Consider the following 27059-nt stretch of genomic DNA (forward strand, 5'->3'; position numbering starts at 1 on the left):
CTGGTTTCTTTCGAGTGGCTCCTATTCTACCATCTTAACGGGAAATGTCCATTCATGGTTTTTTTAAAAATAAATTCTGGGCTGGAGACATGGCTTAGCAATTAAGGTGCTTGACTGTTAAGCCTAAGGACCCAGGTTTGATTCCCCAGTACCCATGTGATGCATGTCCATTCTCTCTCTCTCTCTCTCTCTTTCTCTCTCTCTCTGTTCCCCTCTTTCTCTCTCTCAAATAAATAAAATCTGTACCTCATTTATAAAACTTAACATTTCAGGATGGGTGTTTGTTGGCACTTGGTTACTCAGTATTCTTAGAGTATATTGCAGGTGGGTTTGTTTTTTTTATGGTCCTGGGGGTTGAACCCAGGGTCTTATATATGCTAGGCAATTGCTCTGCCGTGGAGCTACATTCCCAGCTAGATCTGTTTTGAGCATTCTTAATCTTTGTTTCTTTTGTGGCAGCAAATGCTATAGACAGTTCAAAGTTAAGTACTCTGCTTTATCTTTTCCCATTTGGTGGTGTCATTAACATTTCTATTGAATTTGTCTGCACTGAGTAATGATATTAGTGTTGTTTCTTTTCTGTCTACTGAATATAATCAATCACTGGACCAGACTTATTTTTTATTGGCATTTGAAAATGGAATTGGTAATGTGCTCTATAATATGGAGTCAAATAGGCATATGACTTCCCTTAATATTAAGGTGATGTTAAGATGGGTGATCTTGGTTAAGTCAGTTTCCTGTCTGGAAATGAGGATGTTGAACTAAATGACCTTCAAGAGTTCTACTTCTGGGGTTGGATAGTGGTCAATGGATAAAAAGCATGCCATACGAGCATGAGAACTGGCCTTCTAGCACCCATGTCAATAACCTGGTAGGTGTGGCAGCTGCCTGTAATCCCAGTGCTGGGGAGGCATCGGCAGGGGATGCCTGGGTCAAACTGGCTAGCTAGACTAGTTGGATGGGTGAGTTCTGTGCTCCAGTGTAAGATTCTGCTTCAGCGATCAAGTGAAGAGCGATCGAGGAAGATGCCTGTGGCCTGCCTGCCTGCTCATGCACGTGCTCCACTCATTCCCAAAACTTTCTTCAGAAAATTTAGTTCTTTAGAAAGCTAACATTTTAGCAATCATTTTTCAAAGGGCTTATTTTTTATACTTTAAAATCCCTTAAATTCATTTTTAAATTGAACATTTTTGAGTATTTATATTATCTGATTGATTTTTTTTTTTTGGTGTGTTTGTATATGTGCTTATGTGTTTAAGAAAGGGCAACTTCAAATGTCTCTCCTCAGTTTCCACCTTGTTTGAGGCAGAGTCTCTCAGTTTGCCAGTCTAGTTAGATTGCAAGCTCCTGGGAAGTTGTCCAGTCTCTACCTCATCTTGCCATAGGTGTGCTGGGACTATAGAAGCCTGCCAAAGCTTCCAAGTTCTTATATGGGGTCTGGGGCTCAGTGCTGAGTACTCACACTTACGTGGCAAATCCTTTATTCACGGTGTTGTCTGTTTATCTTCTGACAAATCTTTCCAAGTGCTTATCCTTCTAGTTCTAATGTTCATAAATCTTAAAGTTGAAATATATTTTCAACTTAAAAATCACAAGGCTAAATCAGTGATTTAGAAACATTTTAAACTGCATTCAGGAATTTAATTGTTTAGATATATTAATAAGGAGAACTTCTTAGTCCACACATTTTAGAAACAAAATATATCCCTGTTATGCCCATCCCAACACAAAGTATTAATCTGTAGACTTTATTTCTCCTTCTGATTCCATCCTATGACCTTTCCTTCTTAAATAAGTTTAAACACCACCAGAGAAACAAAAACCAACATACACGTGTAACCTAAAGCTTTGGTTAATCAAGCACGAGCTTGTCAATAACCATCTCCAACTAACCTGAGGTTCCCCTTCCCAAGCCACTTTGGGATTCTGTTCCTAATGGCCGAGGTTGGATCTGCAGACATCAAGGGTGACTTTCTTCATGAAAGTGGGGGTCTTGGCAGGCAGTGAACTTTGAGGCCATCTTGTAGGTGGGGTGGTCTTCAAGCCTGCCACTCTGGTACTCAGGTTCTATTACTTAACCCTCATATAAAATGAATCTGTGGTCTCCACGCTTTTAGGGTGGTGACTGGCTTATTCTTATTATCTGTTGATTGCTTGATCATGTTCTGATTTTTTTATTTGGCAGGCTATAATTTTGGGGGTATTTTAAAGCCTTTATTTTCAAATAAAGCCTCTTGGATTTTGCCTGCTTCCCATGCCTCATTGGGTTACAGTCTCAGTTTTAAGGCTTTTATCATGATAGCTTTCACTTCTGGTTTTCTGGAGCACAAAGAATGCCTATATCGTAAAAGAAAGAACAAGTTGCATAAAGCACGTAAACAGGAGTTATATTTGGGTCACAGCCTTCACTTAAACAGAGGGTAGTGATACATTAACCTTCATGTTATTTTTTTATATCATCTTTTATTTAATCAAGTATAATTCATTTCACATTTCAGAATCAATGTAAGAGTTGGTAAATATTTACATTCAAACTGAATCTTTGAAATCCATACTATTATTCAGACTAAAATACATTTCCAAGTCCTCACAGCCACATGTATGACTTCTCTATTGGACAGTTCAGTCCATACCTTTACAACTTAGCACTATTGGTGTAACTGCTTTGTGTGCAACTGTTCTTTTTTTAAATTTTTTTTTTTTGTTGTTTATTTGAGAGCGACAGACACAGAAAGGCAGATAGAGGGAGAGAGAGAATGGGCGCGCCAGGGCTTCCAGCCTCTGCAAACGAACTCCAGACGCGTGCGCCCCCTTGTGCATCTGGCTAACGTGGGACCTGGGGAACCAAGCCTCGAACCGGGGTCCTTAGGCTTCACAGGCAAGCGCTTAACCGCTAAGCCATCTCTCCAGCCCTGTGCAACTGTTCTTTATTGAATAGTATAATTAATTGAACAAAAAATCATTCTAAAATGCTTGTCTTTGTTTCTTTTCTCTTAAAGGCCCTTCCTTCTTCCATGATTATAGTAGCAGTTTATTGTCCCATAGTAGCTGCTGTTTTCATTGTTCTGAAGATGGTCAACTATCGCCTGCACAGAGCACTTGATGCTGGAGAAGTTGTAGATAGGCGTGCAAATGAGTTTGCAGATCAGCGAACGAAAACTGAACAAGGCAACTGTTCAACAAGGAGAAAAGACAGCAATGGTCCGAGGTAAGAAAACCTGTGTGTGTCAGCTTGTAACAATACAGGTTATGGTATGTGTATACCGATATATTCACTTCATGTCCCTCTTTCTTCTCTTACAAGGTTTTGAAGGCAGCACTGAGTCTTGCCACTGTAAATGTAATGAAAGTACAGATGAGCATGTTAGAACAAAGTATACTTAGGGATTGAATCAATATTCTTGGTCTCATTACTGAACAACTTAAAACAGCATGCTACTACATAATCATTACACTGGAGACTGAAACCAAGGCCACACAACCTAAAGAGATAATGAAGTATAGCTTATAAGTCTCAGCATTTGAAAAAATTTACTCAGCCAGACATGGTAGCAGATACCTGTAATCCCAGCACACACAAGGGTAAGGAGGGTCACAAGTTCTAGGTCAACCTGGGCTATAGAGACTCAGGAAAGAAAAAAAAAAGATTATTTGACATATCTGTATTTTAAACTACATATATTATCTATAGGTATCTTTTAATTTCATATTCTTTTCTTAGAAGCATAATTGTCTTCTTATGGTTCAGCAACATTGTAGTACTTTTTTTAATTCTACCATCTTTCTCTATTTGACTGAGGGATCTAATTATTTTATATAGCCTGTTTTTTCTTTTTTTGGTCTATTGAAGTACGGTCTCACTCAGGCCCAGACTGACCTGGAATTTACTATGTAGTCTCAGGGTGACCTTGAACTCATGGTTGATCCTCCTACCTCTGCCTCCTGAGTGCTGGGATTAAAGGCGTTCACCACCACGCCCTGCTACTTCTTGTGATTTTTACAGAAACAATAGGTACCAATTAGTATAACTCTCTTTAAATATATATATTGTTTATTTTAGGGGGAGAAGAAGCAGATAAAGAATGGGTGCACAGGGACTGGAGGGATGGCTTAGTGGTTAAGGCATTTGCCTGCAAAGCTAAAGGACCTAGGTTCAATTCCTAGGGCCCACATTAGCCAGATGCAGAAGGGGGTACATGTGTCTGGAGTTCATTTGCAGTGACTGGAGGCCCTGGCCCATTCTCTCACTCTCCCTCCCTCTTTCTCTGTCAAATAAATAAATAAATAGAAATAAAATATTTAAAAAAAGAATGGGTGCGTAGAGCCGCCAACTACTGCAAATGAACCCCGGTGCATGTGCCACCTTGAGCATCTGGCTTATGTGGGTACTGGGTAGCCACATTTGGGTTCTTAGGCTTTGCAGGCAAGTGCCTTAATCGCTAAGCCATCTCTCCAGTGCCCAGTTAGCATAACTCTCACAGCATAGTTATTATGTGCACACTTGACGTATGTGAGTTCATTCAGGCCTCAAAACAATTCTGTGAGGAAGGTGCTGCTACCATTCCTGATTTATAGTGGAAACCAAGTTGAGAAACATCTGTCAGTCTGAGCAGTGAGGCTCTGGAGTCTATGCTTTTAGCCACTGTGCTGATTCCCCTCAGCCTACTATTTCAGGTGATACAGTAGGAATAATAGAGTTAAAAGTAGGAACTCCTCCATTAAGACATACATTTCTACATATCTTCCAGTTCATTGAAAGCTTTTGTCTAGACTTTTAAAAATTTTTATTTTTACTTAATTTTTTGTTTGTTTTATGTGTGTGTTTATGTGTGTTAGTGTGGGTGCTTGTGTGCCATGGCGTGTGTGTGGAGGTCAGAGGATAACTTTCTGGGTTCTGTCCTCACTCTCTACTTTGTTGGAGGCAAGACTTCTCATTGCTGGTTATCCTCTGCTGCTTTGCCAGGCTGGCTGCTCTGTGAGCTTTGGGGAATTCTCCTGACTTGCCTCCCTTCTTAGAACATAGGTGCTGGGTTATAGAAACCTGAACCCCTTTCAGGTTTTCCATGGGGCCCAAGGTTCTGAACTTGGGCAAGCAAGCATCTCCCCAATCCATTTCTACATTTTTTTTGTTTTGAGGTACAGTCTCACTGTAGCCCAGGCTAACCTGGAACTCACTCTGTAGTCTCAGGCTGGCCTCAAACTCTCCTCAGTTCTCCTACTTCTGCCTCCTGAGTGCTGGGATTAAAGGCCTGTGTCACCATGTCCAGCTGTTAATACATTTCAATTACATTTTTCTTTACCCTTCATATAGCTACCTCATTTATCCATTGAACAAGTATCTTACCCTTGTGATAATTGTGTTCATTGCAGTAAGTCCCAACTGTCTGCATTACCAGCTTCTTGAAGTTAGGAACCTTGCTTTCCTAAGAAACTATTATATTCTAGCTCTTAATCAATGTTTGGCATTGATAGTACTCAGTAAATATTTGAAGTAGTGAGAGAATTTTTCTGTGGAAGTATTTTTCTTGTGTTCCTGCTGTTGGTTATTCTGACTTGTTTGTTTTTCTGTTGGTAGTACTTTGCCATTAATTTAGAGATGACATGTATTTATTGAAGATGTTAATTTTTATAGTCAGTGTCAAATACTTTTCCTCTGTTTATAGTATCTGTCTATTTATATGCTACAGTTTATACTTTTGAGGTCTGTTTTTTATTTGTTTTTATTTCTGCCTCTGATGCCAAATTTTGTAAAAATTTTCTTTCCCTTAAGTTATATAAATATTTACTCATATCTGCTTTCATTATTTATACCATTTATTTTTATTTTTATTTTTCGAGGTAAGGTCTCACTCTAGCCCAGGCTGACCTGGAATTCACTACGTAGTCTCAGGGTGGTCTTGAACTCACAACATTCTTCCTATTTCTACCTCCCAAGTGCTAGGATTAAAGGTATGTGCCACCACATCCAGCCTCCCATTTTATTTTTTCACTCTTAAGTTGTAGTCAGTTTGAAAACATCCTAGCAGTTTAGATTTGTTTGTTCCTCTCATTAAACAGTAAATTCATAAAGAATGAATTACGGTTGTGCTTTCATGTTACGTAGTGGTCCTTTGTCTGCGGCTTGTTTCCATACTGGCCTTTGGCTTAGATGCCCAAGTTCTTCACATGGAAAATAGGATAGTATTTGTATATAATCCATGCATGTCCTCCTGCAGACTTTAAAACATCTGTAGTCAGGCGTGGTGGAGCGTGCCTCTAATCCCAGCAATCTGGAGGCAGAGGCAGGAAGATCGTTGAGTTTGAGGCCTGAATCACAGTGACACCCTACCTTGAACCTCACCCTTGCCCCCCAAAAAAGCCCCACAAAAATAAGCAAAAAGGACTGGAAAGATAATTTACCGGTTAAGGTGCTTGCCTGTAAAGCCTGAGTACTCAGGTTTAATTTCCCACTACCCATGTAAAGCCAGATGCACAATGTGGCATATACATTTATAGTTATTTCTAGCGGCTGGAGGCCCGGGCACACCCACTTTCTTCCCTATCTTCCTTCCACTCCTCTCCCATTTCCTCCCGTCCCTGCTCACAAGTAAATAAATAAATAAAACTACTTACAAAAAACAACAAAAATCTTTGTATTACTTAGAAATGTAATACATTGTAAATGCTACATATGTAGTTGTATTGCATTACTTAGGGAATAATAATAAAATCTACATGCAGACATAGCTTTTATTTTCCTCCTGAACATTTTTTTTTTCCATTTTTCGAGGTAGGGTCTCACTCTAGCCAAGCTGATCTGGAATTCACTATAGAGTCTCAAGGTGGCCTCGAATTCACAGAGATCCTCCTACCTCTGCCTCCTGAATGCTGGGATTAAAGGTGTGCGCTACCACACCCAGCTCCCCTGAGCATTTTTTGATTCACAGTTAATTGACTGTGGATGCTGACCCTGATGTAGGGGGTCAGGTTCTAAGCTTTGTTTTTGCCCCATTGGTTTTCCTTTTTCAAGTTTATATCATACTGTTTTTTATCACTGTAATTTCATAACAGGCTTAATAGTTTAGCATATGCATCCCTTCTCAATAGCTGTCTTTTTTAAAAAAAATTTTTTGTTTATTTTTATTTATTTATTTGAGAGCAACAAACAGAGAAAGAGGCAGAGAGAGAGAGAGAGAGGGAGAGAATGGGCACACCAGGGCCTCCAGCCACTGCAGATGAATTCCAGACGTGTGCGCCCCCTAGTGCATCTGGCTAACATGGGTCCTGGGGCATCGAGCCTCAAACTGGGGTCCTTAGGCTTCACAGGCAAGCGCTTAACTGCTAAACCATCTCTTCAGCCCCTCTATAGCTGTCTTTTAAGTATTACCTTTATTATTTTCATTTATATATTTAACACTTTTTGTGAAATATATGCTCATTATCTAAAGAAATTTTCATGAGAGTTTTGATGGTGATTATGGTAAATTTAAAGAAACCAAACCTTTAACATAGTAAGTATCCAAGTTAAAAATTTCATTTACCTATGTAGCTTTTAAATGGGTTCTCAACTTTTCTTCAGTTAATGCTAGTTTTACTAAAAATGTATGTTTTAGAAGGCAGACAGACAAAATACAGACTCTATTTACTCAACTGAAGTTTGAATCATTTCTTTTTATTTTTCTCTTTCTCTTTTTTTTTTTTTTCTTTTTTCTTGTTCTTTTTATTTTTGAGGCAGGGTCCTTTTCTAGTCCAGGCTGACCTGGGATTCACTATGTAGTCCTACCTTTTGGATCATTCATTTCTAATTCTGTGATCTTAGAAAAGTTGCATAAGGTTGTTTTCAGAAGGATGAGGCAAATAATAGTACTGTTTCATAAGATTATTACTAGGACTAAGTGAGATGATATATGTAAAGTGCTTAGAACATTCTTGACACATGGAAACTACTCTGTAATTGTTCTAATTGTATCTGGCTATTACATACGTGCCATATGTTAATATAAATAATTATTCATTGCTTCATTAATTTCTTTTTCATTTTCTTTTGTTTAAACATTTTTTTGAAAGTATATCTTCAAAGTATATACCAAATACATATCAATTTTAGAGAGTAATAAGCAGGTCAGTACTCAGTGGCCCCCCACTTAGCATCAAGGCAGTGTACTTCTTATTCGAGCTCCAACACCACTTTCCCTTGTCATTTCCCTCTTCCTTCAGGAGTGGGGCATCATCCTGAATTGTGTATAACATGGGATATGGAGAGTCTAACATGGGTCCTTAGGCTTCACAGGCAAGTGCCTTAACCACTAAGCCATCTCTCCTGCCCTAAAGAGAATGATTTTAATCTTTACTGTTAAGATCTCTAGTGTGGATTTTTGTTTTTTACATCTTTTCCTCACACTCCCACTTGTGAATCTTGAATTCTGTTCTAGAAAATAAGTAAATAGGAAACTGTACTTTTTTTTTTTTTAATCCAAGGGCAATCACTGTGCTTGGTATATTATAGCTGTCAGTTTGTTACATGAAGGAATAGTTCCTTCAGCTCCCTGGTTTGTCATTAATCTGTGTGATACAACAGTTCACAAATGTTTCATTCTTTATCTTAGAGAAAGAATCAGAGTCTTTCATGTTTATGTTACATTTTTAATGCTTTGGGAAAGGAAGTTGATGCCTTGAATTTAAGGATTTAGATACAGATATTTTGGAGACCAACTGTGTTTCTCTATTTCTCATGGTAGGAATGCTTATAATACTGTAAACTAAAGGTTCGGTTAAGTATATGAAACTAAATTTTCGGTTGTTTTCTGGCAGATATTCTGTTTAAAGACTTTGTTTTCATTTATTCCTTCTTTTTTCTTTTTTGGTTTTTCAAGGTAGGCTGTCACTCTGGTACAGGCTGACCTGGAATTCACTCTCAGGGTGGCCTTGAACTCATGGCGATCCTCCTACCTCTGCCTCCCGAGTGCTGGGATTAAAGGTGTGCGCACCTCGCCTGGCATTTATTCCTTTTTAAATGAGCATCATTATAGTGTAGAATACATTTGTAAATGGTTTGTAATGGTGTAGTGAAGGTTTTAATCCAAGCCTGGGCATTAGCAGCTAATAGGAAACTCCTACTTGACAGAAGAGTTTGTGACATCTCTAATTCAGATTAGTCCCCCCTTCTGCTTTTCTGCTTGTCCCTGTACCTGGTTTTGTTTTTTGTTTTTTAACAGATGGGAAATTAAGGCTTACAGGTAGAGATTCCTTGAGTTTGGTGTATTGCTTACTGCAGTAGAGCACTTTACTTCTGTGAGAATTGTAAACTGCTATACTTTCCAGGTATGTGCTGAAATCTCCATTGCTACAACCTGAAAGTCTTCTGATAAGGAAAAGCTCATACTTAGCCATTTTGTATGTTAAGCTATACTTAAGCCATCTATAGTTTGGCTGAAAGTTCTATTTCAGAGTTTGTAGAGAAAAGTGAAGGATACACATTTTATTAGGAGTTTTTTTTTAAATAAAAGGGATATTCATTTTTTTCCTTCATCCTTTTGTATTTTTTAATACCTCCTGTTTTCTACTCTGTGACGGTGGACCAGTGTTAGTTCTAGATCATAGTTTTTCTTCTGATGATAATTTTGCCCCTTGGGACAATAGACATTTTCAGTTTTCACGTCTGGAATCACGTTTGTTGACATCTGGGGAGTTAAGAGCCAGGGATGCTGCCACCACCCTATACTGCACTGGCCAGTCCTCTGCAATCAAGCATTGTGTGGCCCTGTCAGTAGGGCTGGGGGGAAGAAACCCTACCGTGGTGTTTACTTCACAGTTTTGGACTAGAAAGAGACTTTGCAATACCTGTTGTGAAAAGGCAGTGTAGTTTCTTAGAAAAGGCACAGCTTGTCAGTTTCACACACCTGGCCCATACTGATCAGGAGATCCTATAGTCAGGTACATTGAAAATAAAAGAGGGAATATGCTAACACATTGCTGAATGCTGTATATCATCACACCTCCCTCTCATCTGTGTCAGTGGCATAGTTTAACTTGCTTATTCCTCTGACACCTTAGGCAAGAAATAATGTGTACACACACACACACACACACACACACACACACACAGCAAAATGAAGGCTTTCTGTCCTTCCTGTGTGGTGTTGCATGTTAGTTCCTTAATGTTTAGTCCAATTCAGAAAAGTGTCAGTGTCACCTGCAGAGCTGGTAGGAGTTATATAGTGAATAGCCAGTGAACTGCAGCACACTCTGCTTTTCTCACATGCGGTATTTGTGCACTGAATTGGCCGTGGACCTTGTAAGTAAGTTCCAGTAGCAAGTTAGGAAGCTCCTTATGGGAGTTGGTTAGCTAACTGCAGTCAGTGGCTTAGAGTTAGAAACTTATTAAGCAAACCAGGGATGTTATAGCTAAGAAAACTTTAATAACAAAAACAGCATAATTCAAACCGCTACAGTGATAAGTATTTACATAGAAGATCTGCTTGCAAGTAAATTCTTTTTTGCATCTGTCTTTTGATTGTAGTAGGCTGCCCCCTTCCCCCCTTACTTCGTGGGAAGTCTGCATGTGAGGGATGTCTTCAGGCATGTCAGGTAGCAGAGATCCAAAACCACCTCGCGGTTCTCCCCTTACAGCCAGGTGCTGGTCTTCTCTCCTCGCCGGCTTCTTGTAGACGCTCCTCCTCAGTGCTCTGAGGTGGCTGCAGCAGCTCTCAGTTCTAAAGTCTTAGCAGCAAGACTAGCTGGTGTAGAGAAATTGTCTCTTTCAACAGTAAGACACTCCTGACCTGGTTCATACTAGCTTGAGTGGGCTTATATGCTTATTGTAGAACTGATTTCAAAGACCAGAATAGTGGGATAAGCTGATGATCTTTGGCTAGTAGAGCCAAAGAGGTGGAGTCAGTGTCATCCACAACTATGAGAATTCATCCAAAGGGCTGGGGGTATGTTTTTTTTTTTTTTTTTTTTTTTTTTTTTTTTGTTAGTCAGGAGTTTGAATTAGGTGTTGTGTGGCTAGAAAGCTGGTGAGTTTTTAGGGTTTAACCTATTCTAGAATGTTTATCCTGATAATAATAGCTAAGAAATTGAGTATGCTTACTCTTTATACCAGGTAAAATGAGCAAATAATTTTGGGTAAGAAATAGGATTCTGAGTTGTTCTAAAAGTTTTGTTCCTGAGGAAACTTATTATAGAACTTTTTCTAAGACTTTAAAATGTGTTGTAAAATATTTTTTCCCCTTACTCTGGGTTCCTGTTATTTCTTAGTACTCTATGTAGGGTTCATCTGAACCAGTTATTTTGGAACTGGCACTTTCCCTGGTTTGACATTCTCATGCCTATTGTTACAGCATAGTGCCATTTTACTCTTTAGACTTAGGGCTTTTAGTGTAATAAACCCAAGTCTGGAATCATAGGTTTCCAGTTTGTAAGACAGTAGTAAAGTTCTCTTTACTTAAAAATGCAGACACAGGCAGTTTAATCCAGGAACGTTCATTGTGCTGTGCAGCTTAGTCAGACTCACCTCCTGGAGACATTAGTTAACATGGTAGCTGATGACATTCTGTATCTATAAATGACTGGTTTCTCTTTGCTCTTGGGAAACAGACAATAACTTCTTTGCAAAGAGTGGTTACAAAGCATACTATAAATTATTTACTTTTGAGTCCTTCCAGTTGTTAAATAGTTTCAGTTTTCAGACCAATAAATGAAGACCCCTTGTTTTTTACTTATTTTCTCTTTTAAAAACCAGAAACTCTTACTATTATAGAAAAAAAGAATAATGAAGAAATGATAAGAATTAGTGATAGAATAATGGTAGTTACTCTCCTCCTTGTTTTTCCCACACAGTGACCCTGGTGGAGGGATTGAAATGTCTGAATTCATTCGCGAGGCCACACCTCCAGTTGGTTGCAGTTCCAGAAATTCTTATGCTGGTCTAGACCCAAGCAACCAGGTAGGAACCTGTGCTGCTTTATTTTGCCTGATGGTAGTCTCTTCTTGACAGTGCTCACTATTTATAGCAGCATTTTATGGTTATCTTTCTGATTATCATTTTTGATTACTTATTTATACTGGTTATATTAATTTTTATTTTTAATGGATTTTTTAATATTAATAAGTATATTTGCTAAGCATGTAACATAGTAACATATACTCACTGCCTACATATATAGTTTTGATCAACATAGTTGTGGTGAATGCCTTAGAAAAATTAGCTTCCTGCTTACACCACTTTTTAAAAAAATACTTAAATTTTTTATATTCTATTTTTATTTATTTGAGAGAGAAAGAGGGAGAAAATGGGCACACCAGGGCCTGAACCCACTGCTTACGAACTCTAGATGCATGTGCCACCTTGTGTATCTGGTTTACGGGGGTCCTGGAGAGTTGAACCTGGGTCCTTTGGCTTTGCAGTCAAGCACCTTCTAAGTCATCTCTCCAGCCCTTACTCTACTTTTTTTGTTTGTTTGTTTTTTGAGGTAGGGTCTCACTCTGGTTCCAGGCTGACCTGGAATTAACTATAACTATGTAGTCTCAGGGTGGCCTTGAATTCATGGTAATCCTACTACCTCTGCGCCACCATGCCCAGCCCTCACTCCACTTTTTATCTCCCCATCATCTGCCTTGGAAACCTAGAGTTGTCTGCAGTCATTCCTAGTTTATGCATAGGTGGCAAGAAAAGTAACATACTCAGTCTTACAGTGTTTGAAATATTAATGGTAGATGTAAAATATAGACCTTATTATTTTAAAAAATATTTTGTTTATTTATTAGAGAGAGAGAGAATATGGGCACACCAGCCACAACAAACTAACTCCAGATGCATACATCACCTTGTGCATTTGGCTTACATGGATATTGGGGAATTGAACCTGGCTCCTTAAGCTTCACAGACAAGCACCCTAACCACTAAGCCATCACTCCAGCCCCATACTGCTTTTGACAATTTTAATGTCTGTCTTCTGTGCTTAACTTTTGTTCTTGGAATGTAGCTCTGAAAATGATTCTCATACTGGGCTGTGGCCTATTGTGCTCTTGCTGTGTCTATCCTCAGTTCTGCTACTCTGAACATCTGTCTGTGCCAGCTCAGATCTCAGTTGTAGCCTCTGTTTTCTGAGCAGACGGCACTAGTAATGTGAACGTGTGGAGAAAGTCAACTGTGGGGCTGGGTGGTCACTGTGTCAGTTCTGCCATAGCGTAGAAGACACAGCTGGTTTTCACGTTGTTCCACACATGGGTGTGTATTGCAGACACTTCCTAACTCCCCTTTCTGTGCTAGAGAACCACTTGGTTCTTATTTTCCATCCTACTCTCTCACTTGTTTATCAGGCCTCTCAGACCTTGTGCTATTGGCCTTTTCTCTTGCAAGCGGAGCATTTCCACATAGGTAGCACTTAGCTTTTGGTGTATGAAGATATATGACAGTTGATATACAGAATACATTTTCCTCTTTCCACTGAGGAATATATGCTTTTTATACAATTGACTTTTAATGACCAATTTCTAATTGCTTTTATGTGTAGAAATAAGCTACAGGTAGAATTGGACTTGACTCTTCATTTGACAAACAAATAAGTAGTTGGCTTAATTCTTGGGTGCTATTTCATAGTAGTAATTCACCTGTCCACACTGGTTGCTGGGTACTAAGACAGTATTATGAAAACCACCATATTCTCTTAATCAAAGTCTTATTTTGATCAAAGATTTGTCTTCAAATTGTATTTTCATGATTTAAACTAAATTCAGGTAACTCTTTTGCAGTAGTTTTAGTGGAAGTTGAATATAGTGTAGAATAAGTAGGACCTTGAATTTGTGTTCTTGTCATCTTCCATGGAATGGAAGATATTGATGTTTTAAAAAATGAAAAAGCAGATGGAGAGATGGCTCATTGAGAAAAGTTCTTGCTGTGCATGAATGAGGACCCATGTCCACCTAAAGCTGTCATACCATCATACTTGTGGTGTGAAGGGAGATGGGAAGCAGGGGAGTTGTTCAGAAGATCCATGGACCATCTATCCTGGCAAGCACAGAAGTGAACTCTTAAGAGACTACCCTCAGACACAGTAGAGAAGGGTGAGAGCTGACACCTGAAGCTGTCACCTACACACACACACACACACACACACACACACACACACACACACACTTATGTGGGTGCTGTGGTGCATGTGTAGCCACACCCACTGCATTCACACCCATGAACACACACACACACCTTAATAAAAATAAATTTAAACAGCAGCCAGGCATAGTGACACACACTTTTAATCCTAGCACTTGGGAGGCTGGATCACTGTGAGTTTGAGGCAACCCTGAGACATGGTGAATTCAAGGTCAGCCTGGACTAGAGTGAGACCCTACCTCAAAAAAACAGAAAAAAAAATTTTTTTTAAAACAAGAAATGAAATGTTGTGAAAATGAACTACTTTATACATGTTAATTAGACCAGCAACTTTTATGTTTCAGATTTCACAATACTTGTTTGAAGTAAAGCATTACTATCCTTGATCCTGTTTTTTGTTGGCTTTGTGCTTTCCTCAGTCTGTTTTTATAGAACAAAATTAGTTAATCCTTAAACATGGTTACATGTTTTGTATTCTTAATTAATCCTGGCCTCCTTTTTACTGACAGGCATAGGTGGTTGTCCTACATTATTTTCAAGTATTTTGGAGTGCCACCTCTTAAAAAGATCCCATTTTTGGTGAAAGGGCATAGCGGTAGCCAGTAACTTTTGATATCTGTGCTCTGTATTATTTCTTTTGACCTGGCCCTACTTGCTGTAGGGAATATAATTAGTGCACCTGTGCGTAAACACATAGCACACCCATTTAGGTTGTCAGTCACTTAAATAGAAAGGTTCACTCCCACATGTAGGAAGATACTATTTTTTCTTTTCCTTCTTACAAAATTTACCAAATTGAAGAAAATTAAAGTCATTTCACAATATCACATGTAATAAAACTTTAATAATGGAGTTGTAGTGTATGTACTCTGCTTTGTTCTGGGTGTCAAATATTGTCGTGAGTGTTCTGCAGTGTCATTTGGGGGACCGTATTGTATTTGGATGTACTCTACTATATATTCTTGATACCCCCTTTTAAAATTATTTATTTATTTTGAGAGAGAGAAAGAGAGGGAGAGGCAGAGAGAATGGGTGCACCAGGACCTCCAGCCACTGCAAATGAACTCTAAGACACATGCGCCCCCTTGTGCATGTGGCTTATGTGATGTGGGTCCTGGGGAATTGAACTGGGCGTCCTTAGGCTTCGCAGGCAAATGCCTTAACTGCTAAGCCATTTCCCCAGCCCTTGATCCCTTTTTGTATTACACATAATTAGTTAAGATTCTTTGATATTTTGTGAGGAAGCATAAATCACATATAACCCCCCAGGTGTCCATTAAGAATGATTTTTTTTGTGAACAGGTGATAGAGTCCTCAGCTGAGATGGATTTAGAGAGAGAACTTAGTGTTGGTTGCATAAATCGGAGGTGGTTGTGTGTCATTTGTTGGGCAGCTCAGTAACGCTCAGGCCTTGTGCTGGCTGGCATTTTCCCAGTCTCTGGCTTGGGCAGGCTGAGTGGAGAGGCTGTGCTTGTGATGCTGTTGAAGTTAGGTGGCAGGCAACTGTGGGTGCTGAGAGGCTTTCCTCACTCCTTCTCTTCCCGAAATTGTGCTCCAGCGGCCTCTCGTAAGCACTGAGCAGAGCTTGACCTTGCATGTCCCTCCAGACAGGGCCTTGCCTCCTTGTCATCCATCAAGACAGTGTGCATCTGAACAAAGTGGAGAGCTAGGCAGGGACGGAGGAGGGGACATTCATTTGAAGGTTATGAGCAAATAACTAAAATCCATATTCAAGAAGGTTTTGATTTTTAAGTTTAAATTCCTAGAAGGGAGCTTGAATGCTTTTAATCTCAGCACTCAGGAGGCTGAGTGAGGGTTGATCATAGTGAGTTCCAAGTCAGCCTAGGTTAGAATGAAACCTTACTTCAGAAACAAAACAAAACAGACTCCTTAAAGGGCCAGCAAAAAATGGTGTTTTGGTTTGTGCCTTTAAATTTCTGTCCAGCAAGTTAATGTCCCCCTTCCCCCAATAACTTCCTGGTAGATTAGTAATGTGTTAAATTTTCTTTATAGTAAAATGTTCTTTGGCTTAATTTTTATTTTGGAGACAGTTTGTCACTACGTAGCCTAGGCTGGCTTCAAACTCATAATCATTTTGTCTCAGCCTCACAAATGCTGGAATTACTACCAAGCCTTGCTAGCTTTTTCCTTTCTCTCTCTCTATTTTTTTTTTAATATTTTACTTTATTCATTTGACAGAGAAAGAGGGGAGGGAGGGAAAGAGAGACAGAGAGAGAGAGAGAGAGAGAGAGAGAGAGAGGGAGAGGGAGAGAGAATGGGCATGCCAGGGCCTCTAGCTACTGCAAATCAACTCCAGACATGTGTACCCCCTTGTGCATCTGGCTAATGTGGGTCCTGGGGAATTGAACCTGGGTCCTTTTGCTTTGCAGGCAAATGGCCTTAACCACTAAGCCATCCCTCCAGCCCTCTTTGGTTTTTGTGAGGTAGGGTTTCTCTGTAGCCCAGGCTGACCTAGAATTCACTATGTAGTCTTACTCTCAGGGTGCCTTGAACTCACAGTGATTCTCCTATCTCTGTCTCCCAATCTCTGGGATTAAAGGTGTGTGCCATTCTGTCCAACCTGCTACCTTTTTGTCTTTTTGGACAATTAAAATGCCTTTTACAGCTTACTAAAAGCAGGCAAATTCTTCTAGGAAAACCTAGAAGAGTCAAGCTTAACAAACATCTCAAAAATATTAAAGCCTGGGCTGGAGGGATGGCTTAGCATTTAAGGCACTTGCCTGCAAACCCTAAAGATCCAGGATTGACTCCCCCAAACCCACGCAAGCCAGATGTACAAGGTGATGCATGCACACGAGGTAACGCATGTCCACAAGGTCACACATGCATACAAGATCATGTGTGTGCACAAGGTGGCATACACTTTTGGAGTTCAATTGTAGTGGTTAGAGGCCCTGGCATACCAGTCTTTCTCATAAAAAAATAAAATAAATTAGAAAAAAGTAATGCCTCATATTTTATTGGCTGCAGTAAGACTTCATTGTTGTTTCACCTCTATTTGTATGCCAGTTTTTATTTACCATCTCACTGACATGGAATTTACCCATCTCATTACATGACCATCTAAAGTCGACATTTATACACGTTCAGTGGCCTTCCCAATCAAGAAAGGCTTTCCTGCCCCCTCAGAAGCCACAGTGATCTGCATTCAGAGCATATCTTCCAGTATATTCCTGGCACGCTGACTCAGTGAGAGGGTTAGGGTTAGAGTAAATCCATCAAGAATTATAAGATGTTTTAAATTTTATTTAACAGTGCTGAATTTGCTGAACTCTTTTCTTAGAATCCTATGGCAGTGGGTTATAGGAAGAGTATAAGACTGTCATATTTTGTTTCTTCACTATGTTTGTAGAATTTGGATATTTGCTTAGATAATTTTGTGGTCCTATAAATAATGGGTGGTAGACCATCTTGAATATAAACAATTTTTTTTGAATATAAACAATTTTTAAAGCTCAACAATTATATGTTGGTTTTCTGTTTATAGTTTGTCTTAATAGTTCATTTTTGTTTTTTGGTTTTCGAGGTAGGGTCTCACTGAAGCTCAGGCTGACCTGAAATTCACTATGTAGTCTTAGGCTGGCCCCGAACTCACTGCAATCCTTCTATCTTGGCTTCCCAAGTTCTGGGATTTTAAAGGCATGCACCACCACGCCCAGCTTTAGTTCATTTTTTGTAATGGCTAAGTTTTTATTTTATTTTATTTATTATTATTACTTATTGTTATTTTTGGTTTTAAGATAGGGTTTCACTCTAGCTCAGGCTGACCTGGAATTCACTCTGTAGTCTCAGGATGAACTCACAGTGATCCTCCTACCTCTGCCTCCCGAGTGCTGGGATTAAAAGGCATGCGCCACTAGGCCCTGCTTATTTTATTTAAATATCCTGTCTACAAAAAAGAATATTTTTGTGTGTTTGTATGTATATGTGTGTTGTATATGCAGGTGTGTATGTCTATGTGCACAGAGTGCCAGAGAAAGATGAGTATCTGTTTTAACATCTCCACCTTAATTTCTTAAGACAGAGTCTCTCACTAACCTGGAACTCACCATCTTTTGACTAGACTACCTGGCCTTCAAGCCCCAGTGAGCCTCTTGTCTTTAACTCTCTTCCCTTCCTCCTCACCCCACAGAGCTGCAGAGTTAGGGTTATAGATGCAAACGTGTGGTTACGCCCAGCTTTTTCTTTTTCTTTTTTTTTTTTTTTTGAGACAGGGTCTCACTGTAGCCCATGGTGACCCAGAACTCACTTTGTAGCTCAAGCTGGCTTACAACTCCTCACAGTGATCCTTTTTCTGCAGCTTCCTCAGTGTTGAAATTCCAGTTGTGAGCCATCACATTTGGCTAATGCCTCGCTTTTTATATGTGGGTGCTAGGGATCCAAAGTCATGCTTGCGCAGCTTGCACTCTTACTTACTGTGCTCTCCCAAAATATATTTTATTCTAGAACCTAGGCCAGTAAGATTTACATTCTTTTCTGTAGCATAAGTCAGTATATTTTCTACCTTCAAACTTTATGTACCCTAAAATATCTCAAGTTTATTTTTCATAGACCCATGCCTGGCATTGCTTTGGTTTATAACACCAACATGTCATATGTAATCGAAAAAATGATAATAACTGCATGATGTAACTTTCTTGAGATTGGAGGTGTTTGGCCCCAGAGGATCCATCAATCCTGAGCATGCAGACATATTTACAGTCTTAGCACATTGAAAGGTAATATAGCATCTGCTAGTCCAAACAGGTTGAATGGCTCCCATATCTTTTAATATTGATAAAAGTGACTGTTAGCATGTTAGATAACATGGTAATTTTGATAGTCTTGCTAGCTTGTATTGGGGATGATATATAGCTAGCATGCTAACTAGTTTTATTTTCTGTATGTCATGTTCCAGATTGGATCTGGTTCCTCTAGACTTGGAACAGCAGCAACTATTAAAGGTATATATGATGTCACTGAACATTGCCTTTGATTTAACCTTGTCTGTTTTGATTATAATAGAAATAATTATTGTATATTTAAATGTAATGAAGGAATCATTCTTGAAGTCTTATTTATCTTATTGAAGTTCACTTGATTTAATTTTAACCATTTCACCATCTAAATATTCTAGAAGTGTTTGACTATGTCTATTATATTACTTATAGTATAAATTTTAAATACACACACACACACACACACACACATATTCATTTGAGAGAGAGAGAGAAATAGAGAGAGGGAAGGAGGGAGGGAGAGAATGGGCACATCTGGGCCTCCAGCTGCTGCAAATGAACTCCAGATGCATGTGCCCCTTTGTGCATCTGGCTTACACGGGACCTGGGGAATTAAACCAGGGCCCTCTTGGCTTTTCAGGCAAATGCCTTAACCAGTAAGCTATCTCTCTGTCCTTATATAACAAATTTTGATCCATGAGAAATTCCTTGCCATGAGGGAAAATACCTGTGTAAATTTAGGTGAAGCTTATAAAAAATAATTTGATGGGAAAAAGTTTAAATGGATACGTAATTGAAACATTAAAGAGAAGATTTTCTCTTTCTGTGTATATACTTAAGGTAAGTGCATACTGTTTTTGCACTATAATTTTTTTAGCTTACTAGTTTCCTTGGGGAAGAAATTTGTTTCTAAATTAATTACTTAATTTTTAATTTCTAAAATCTACTTATTTTTATTTCATTTTATTGATTTATTTACTAGAGAAAGTGTGGAAATTGGCAAAGGAAGAAAATAAGCACACCAGGGCCTCTAGCCACTGCAAATGGACTCCAGATGCATGTGCTACCTTGTGCATCTGGCTTTATGTGGGTACTGGGAATCAAATTTGGGTCCTTAGGCTTTGCAGGCAAGCTCCTTAACTGCTGAGCCATCTCTCTAGCCAAAATCTACCTAGTTTTAAAGAAGCTGTTTTACTTGCTAGCATAGTGAAACTGTTCATACTATTGGACTTGTAATTGTATGAGAACAATTATGTGCTCTCATGATCTGTGGTACAAGTCCAGTTCATTCTCGGTTATATCCCCTTCAATGTGTAGAGGCAGCTTTAGTTGATAGATATGGAACTGATTTCCTTCCTTGTTGTGACACTCTGCTTACTTTGGTACAGTGCCTTCACTTGTTTCTCTCAACTTTACAGGAGATACAGATACTGCGAAGACTTCTGATGACATAAGCTTAAGTCTGGGCCAGAGCTCTAGTCTGTGTAAGGAAGGAAGTGAAGAACAGGGTAAGAGCATTAGGCTTCACAGTAACATCATATGTTGTGGCAAATGGTGAACTTGAGAAATACATCACTCTCATTTTGATAAAAGCTTTCACTTATTTGTTTTTTGAAACAGGTTCTCGCTCAGTAGCCTTGAGCTCTTGGGTGGGTGATCCTCCTGCCTCTGAATTCTGGGATTTCAGGCTTGTGCTGCATGGCCTGTCTATACTATGATTAATTTTAGGTAACATCAAAAGAATTACTAGGATAATAATAACTATAGCATTTTAAGTGCTTTTTCCTACTGACTTCCATTAGACATTTTCTGCCAGATAAACATGGAGAAAGAACTTCATGAGTGTATGCTCCAGAATAAGTGTGAGATGGGATGTGAGCTTCTGGTATTCCTTTAGTTACCTGTTGGCTTGATGTTTCTTAAGTCCAGTTTTTAAAATTTAGTTTTTATTTATTTGTTTATTCATGAGGGAGGAGAGAGGAAAAATGGGCACGCCAGAGCCTCTAGCCACTGCAAACGAACTCCTGACTCATGCACCACCATGTGCACCTGGTTTACATGGGTTCTGGGGACTTAACCACCAAGCCATCTCTCCAGTCCAACACTTCCTTTTTGGAGTTATAATAACATTATTTTTTGCTTTTGAAGATCTCATCTCTTCCAAAGGCTTCAAAATGTAGTGTATTCTGTGTGAACACTTCTCTTCCCTCTTAAAAACTAAAGGTGAGGCTGGAGAAATGGCTCGGTGGATAGAGCATTCACTGCTCAAGCGTAAGTACTCCCACATAGAAAGCCAGAGCCATGAAGGGCTCTGTCATTCCCACTGCTGATAGTGAGATGGGAGGTGGAGATAGAATTTCCCAGAACGTAATAACCAGTAGAGCCAAGAAAAAAAGCAGAATGAGAGCCAAAGGGAAAGAAACACCACCTCAAATGAGGTAGAGTGGTAAAATCTGACCTGAAAGTTATTCTCTGAGCTCCAGCCTTACGTATACTTGTACTCACAAACAGGAGCACACACACAAAACTAAAGGTGGATTGCTTTGTGATTACAGTGTTGCTTTCTACAATACGTAGCTATCATGTATCTCATGACTAAGTAATGGTCTTAGAGTGGCTGGTGTTAGTGCATTTAGTAGTCGTAGCTCATTATTTTATTGTATATCACACAAGGTTTTGATAATCTCGCAAGCTGAGCTTTATATATGCACAACTCTACCCTTGCAGGTAGTTACACATGATGATGTCTGACATTCACTGAGTGTCTACTAGTGTCCAGGTTAGGAATAATACACTTAACTCTGCAAAGGGCCAGATAGCTTTGCAGATCATATGGTCTCTGGCTATAAAGGGTCCATAAACTGTTCATAAATGAGTGGGCACAGTTATACTAACTAAAACGTCCTTTACAAGCATTGTCCTTAGTTTGGCTCCTCTCCCAACTCTGAATGCATTCACCCAGCCAGACTTCACTATAGGCATTTGAAGTTCGTATCTTCACATGAGCATATTACGGCTTAGAGAGAAATTACAAGAAACTTAAGGTCCCAGCTAAATTCAGAGTACTGTGCTATCTTACAGTTTTAGAACTTGCTTTTATCATATATTATACACGTTTCATGTACATTTAACAGATATTTTTTGAGTTCTCATTATAGGTATGGCACTATTTTAACTACTAGAAATAAATTGGTGAACAGACAACAATTTCTACCCTTCTGTATGAATCATATTACTATAGCGATGAAGGATAGGAAGTAGCAAGTGCAGAGAGTGTTGTAACTTAGAATAGAATAATTGAGAAGCCTCATGTGGATTGAAGACCATAGAAAGAGAAATCTGGGGAAAGGTGCTCTTTGCATTCAGAGCAAATAGCAAGTATAAGAGCTATAAAGTGGGACATGCCTGCTGGGTTTGAGAAATAGTGTGGGATAATGAGGAATTAAATTCCGTAGAGTCTTAAAAATCATTTTAAAAATATTTGTTTTAATTCCTTGCAAAATGAGGAATTGCTAAAGGCTTGTGTTAAAATTTCAGACTCACTGTGGTTCTGATTGTGAGTCTGTGTTAAAGCTGAGGCCTCATTGCACTCTTTGGGGTAGTAAGAACCATGCATGACTACATATCTTTTGAGAAGATAAATAAGCTATATTGATGGATTTGGGTCAGGGGTGGCTGTCAGGCGTTAGACAGAGGGAGAATGTAGTGCCCCTCAACTGAAAGAGCAGTCTGGATTTGAGGGTGGAGAGAGCATGGAGAGTAGAATGGAGAGTTCAGTTTTGGGCAGAGGTAGTATGTGATGTTCTTAGACCTTCAAGCAGCGATGAGAACTGAGAAGCAGAACTGGGTTGGAGCAAGGGTTAAATTTAGGAGTTTAAATTGTGTAAATAATAGCCAACCAACAAATAAAAAACAGGTCATATGTGGTTGCAGTTGGAGAGGGTGGCTCATGATCCTAGCATTTGATAGGCTTGAGACAGGAGCATAGCCATGAGTTTGAGGCCATCTTGGATTAGAAAGTTTACAGAATGAGACAGTGTCTTAAAAACCAGCAAACATGAGGTTGGCTTCTTATAAAGTTGGTAAACAAACAAGGCATAGCTGGCTTGGGGTTTTAAGATGGCCTGCCTGCCTTCTTCAGCTCTTTTGTCCTGGCTGTGCTTTGGCTCCACCTAGTGACAGTTCAGTCTGGCTTAAATATTTGGGACTGGTTTGGGTTTACGGAATAGTTACTTGGTAACAGCAGTTAGTTGTAAACTGGCATTTGCTTTGTCATATGATTCTGAATTATGAGAGACATCTGAGGCTGTAGGCCCGTGTTCTCTATTTCTTCATTTCCAAGGAGTTATTGCCAGTGTCTCTTATCTAGTTTCACTCATGTCTTCCCTGAGATCAGAACTGTAGGCCGTCTTCAAATGAATATAGAACTAGATAGAAGATGGAGACACTGTGGATTTTTCTGAAGGTTTACTGTGGGGCCAGAAAGCTGGAAGAGATCTACAAATGAGAAAGTAGAGATAGAAACATGAGAAGTTCTGAGGACTGAGCCATTCTAGTTGAAGTTGAGGAGACCAAGGAGGAACAACTGATAGGAAAGAAGGAAAACAGACTGCTGGAAATCAGCCAGGCCAAGGGACATGAGAACTGAGACCTGAGTCATTGTATTTAACAGTGTAGAACATGGTGGTGACCTTGAAGATAGTTTTAATGGAGTAGAATTAGAACCTGCCTTTGCTGGAGTAGTGGTAGAGTGCTTGTCTAGCATGTGCAGAGCCCAGGGATCAGTCTTTAGCACCACATTGTTTAATGAATAAAAATAACAAAAGAACCTGCTTAAGAGAAAATTGAAGGAGAAGAATGAGACTATAAACTTGCAGGTTCCATAAATTTTTGTAAAGAACAAGAGACCCAGGTGATTGCTAGTAGAAAAAGTAAAGTTGAGGCTGGTGAGATGGCTCAGTGGTTAAAAGCGATTGCCTGCAAAGCTTGCTGGCCCGGGTTTGAATCACAGAACCTACATAAAGACACAGAAGGTAACAACATAACATCTAGAGCTCATTTATAGTAGAGAGAAACCCTGGCTCCCCATACACATACACACATTCACATGCTTGTAGGGCCAGAGGACAATCTTAGATGCTACCCACTTTTTTTCAGACAGGGTCTCTCCTTGGATCAGAATTCATCTCATAGGCTAGGTTAGCTGGCTAGCTAGCCAGCCCCAGGAGATCCTCCTGTCTTTAACACCCCAGTGCTGGGATTGCAAGTGAATGTCATAACACTCAGCTTGATTTTCTAAAAATACTTATTTGCAAGGGGAGGGGGGAGCAAGACATAGATGGAAAGGGTGCACCAGAACCTCTAGCCACTGCAGATCAACTCCAGATTGTGTGCACCACTTTGTACATCTGGCTTCATGTAGGCATGGTGGAATTGAGCCCTGGTCATCAAGCTGTGTAAGCAAGCACCTTTAACCTTTGAGCTGTCTCATCTTAGCCTGAGCTTGACTTTTTCTCTGAATGTGGGTTCTGGGGATCAAACTCAAGTCTTCATGCTTGCAAAGCAAGCACTTAGCTCTCTCCCCAGCCCTAATTACATGACTCCTTAAAAATGTTTTAGTTATTGCATAACATTTAATAAGCCACATAATGTAATCAATGATTTTTATTGGATGCTATATATTTTTTTGTTTTGTTGTTTTCAAGGTAGGGTCTCCCTCAAGCCCAAGCTGGCCTCAGACTCATGGTGCTGTTTCTACCTCTGCCTCCTGAGTGCTGGGATTAAAGGCGAGTGTGGCCACATCCAGCTGCTGTTATACCTTTTAAAAAATATATGTGTTTATTTGAGAGAAAGAGTAAGTACATGCACACCAGGGCCTCTTGCCACTGCAAATGAACTCTGGGCGCATGTGCCACTTTGTACATCTGCCTTGACATAGGTGCTGGGAATTTGAACCTCAGCTGGCAGGTGTTGTAAGCAAAGCATCTTTATCTGCAGAGCATCTCCCTCAGCCCCTGTTATACTTTTGTGTTTTTAATTTTTTTGTGATAACCTATAATAAAAAGCTTGTGCTAAGACCTTATACACATTTTGGTTTACTCTTTATTTTTAGAAATAAGTTGCTAGCAATCAGAGGGTTGGTAAGAAAGCCTTTTCAGGGCTTATGGTCCTGTTGGCCATGTTGTCAGATTGTCATGCAGAAGGTTACAGCACTTACACCACCATGAGCAACATAAAAACATGCTCTTCTTACTCTGAGTGCCACAAATAGCAGTCATTCAAAAAATTGGTTTTGATCACTAGCATTTTAAAAATCATCTATTCTTCTATTAGATGATTTTCAATTACTTTTTTTACTCTAAAAAGTTTTCAGTCTTTTGAACTGTGACACACTGTTGCCTACTTGCCTATTACAAATAGAAATTGAGAGTGCTTTTCAGAAATATTGTAATTTTAAAAAATTTCAAAAATGTAAAATACAGTTTGGAATAAGTATAATGACAGCTGTTTAATTGTGTGTAAGACACAAGCCTCATAGTTCACTTATATATCACAAATGGAGCAGTGTAGAAGTAATCTGTTAGATATTAAGTGATTTTTAAAGTTCACAAACATGTGTAGTAACTTCATTCTCATCTTAAAGTTACTTAATCTTTTTTTTTTTTTTTAAGTATTTATGTTTGTTTGAGAGAGAGAGAATGGGTGCACCAGGCCTTCTAGCCACTGCAAACAGATTTCAGACGCATGTGCCACCTTGTGGATTTGGCTTATGCTAGTCTTGGGGAATCGAACCTGGGTCCTTCTGCTTTGCAGGCAAGTGTCTAAACTGCTAAGCCATCTCTCCAGCCCAATGTTACTTAATCTTAAGGGAGGAACAGTTGCTTTTATCATTGAGATTCCACTGAAAAGAATCTGCCTTACTATCTAATATGTTACTGCATTTTGTTTGTAATACAGTTATGACAACTAAAGCTGATAATTTGTTTTCTTTTTTGAGGTAAGGTCTCACTCTAGCCCAGGCTGATCTGGAATTCACTATGTAGTTTCAGGGTAGCCTCGAACTCCGAGAGATCCTCCTACCTCTGCCTCTCAAGTGCTGGGATTAAAGGCTTGTGCCACTACGCTCAGCTCCCTACCCCCTATTTTGCTTTTGCATTTTGACACAGGGTTGTTTTTGTAGCTCAGGTTGTCCTTGAACTCATAACTCTTCTACCTCAGTCTTCTAAGTGCTGAGCAGGTCCATGCCCCTCAAATAACTTTTCACTCTGATAATAAGTTTAAGTGTCCTTGCGAACATGTGTATTAAAAGTCAGTTTTTATATAGGCAGATGAATTTATTTACATTCATAATTCTGTTTATAATATACATGCTAATTAAAGTAATAAAGTCACTACCTTAAACGGAAGATTAAAGAATGGTTTTATAGGGCTTGCGAGATGACTTAGCAGTTAAGGCACTTGCTGGTGAAGTCTAAAGACCCATGTTCTACTGTCCAGGTCCCACATAAGTCAGACGCACAAAGTGATGTAAGCACGCCAGAGTGCACATGTACACAAGGGGGTACACATGCCTGGAGTTCAGTTGCAGTAGCTGGTGGCCCCAGCATGCCAGTTCTCTCCCTCCCTCTCTCTCTCTCTCTCTCTCATGAAAAAAAAGCAAGTCTATTGGGCTTGCCTCAAAATAAGAAGAATGGTTTTATAGTAAGGGAAGATATGTTTCTTCACGAGGGATGGCAATCAATATACATTATTAACTCTATGTCCTTTCCTGTTAATCTGTTACTCTGTGAGACTGATAATTTGCAGATAGATGTGGTGGTGCATACCTGGGATCCCAGCACTTGGATGCTGAGGCAGGAAGACCTCTCAGGTTCTAGATCTGCTGGGTTATAAAAAAAAAAAGTGAGTGAGTGTGTGTGAGTGTGTGTGTGTGTGTGAAAGAGGGAGAGAGAAAGAGCGCGCGCGAGAGAGAAGCCAGAACTTGTATAGAAATACAGATCCATTTTAAGTATAATCCTTATTTCCTCTTATTTTTTTGTCAATAGACTGTGGAACCTTTTCTGAACCCAGTCGAAAAAGTCAAAAATTTGGAAGTTTACTTCATTCCATCAGTAGAATACTTTTTTTTTTTTAATTTTATTTATTTATTTATTTGAGAGTGACAGACACAGAGAGAAAGACAGATAGAGGGAGAGAGAGAATGGGCGCGCCAGGGCTTCCAG

The 27059-nt window shown here is 39.4% G+C and overlaps 1 protein-coding gene across 4 annotated transcripts in view; it reads left to right on the top strand.

The window, feature by feature from the left end:
• The window catches only part of Pcnx1 (pecanex 1), a 168365-nt gene that overhangs the window by 44179 nt on the left and 97127 nt on the right, over nt 1-27059 (top strand). For 3 of the 4 annotated variants that reach the window (XM_045154648.1, XM_045154649.1, XM_045154650.1), the window contains exons 2-5: nt 3003-3211; nt 11824-11929; nt 19017-19062; nt 20256-20345. In XM_045154648.1, coding sequence (XP_045010583.1) covers nt 3003-3211; nt 11824-11929; nt 19017-19062; nt 20256-20345 — 451 coding nt within the window. Of the gene's footprint in view, nt 1-3002; nt 3212-9218; nt 9304-11823; nt 11930-19016; nt 19063-20255; nt 20346-27059 lie in introns of those variants that run through there. The other variant, XM_045154651.1, reaches the window with a different exon arrangement.

This window comes from Jaculus jaculus, chromosome 7 (assembly GCF_020740685.1).
Source record: "Jaculus jaculus isolate mJacJac1 chromosome 7, mJacJac1.mat.Y.cur, whole genome shotgun sequence".
In the NCBI taxonomy this organism is placed as follows: domain Eukaryota; kingdom Metazoa; phylum Chordata; class Mammalia; order Rodentia; family Dipodidae; genus Jaculus; species Jaculus jaculus.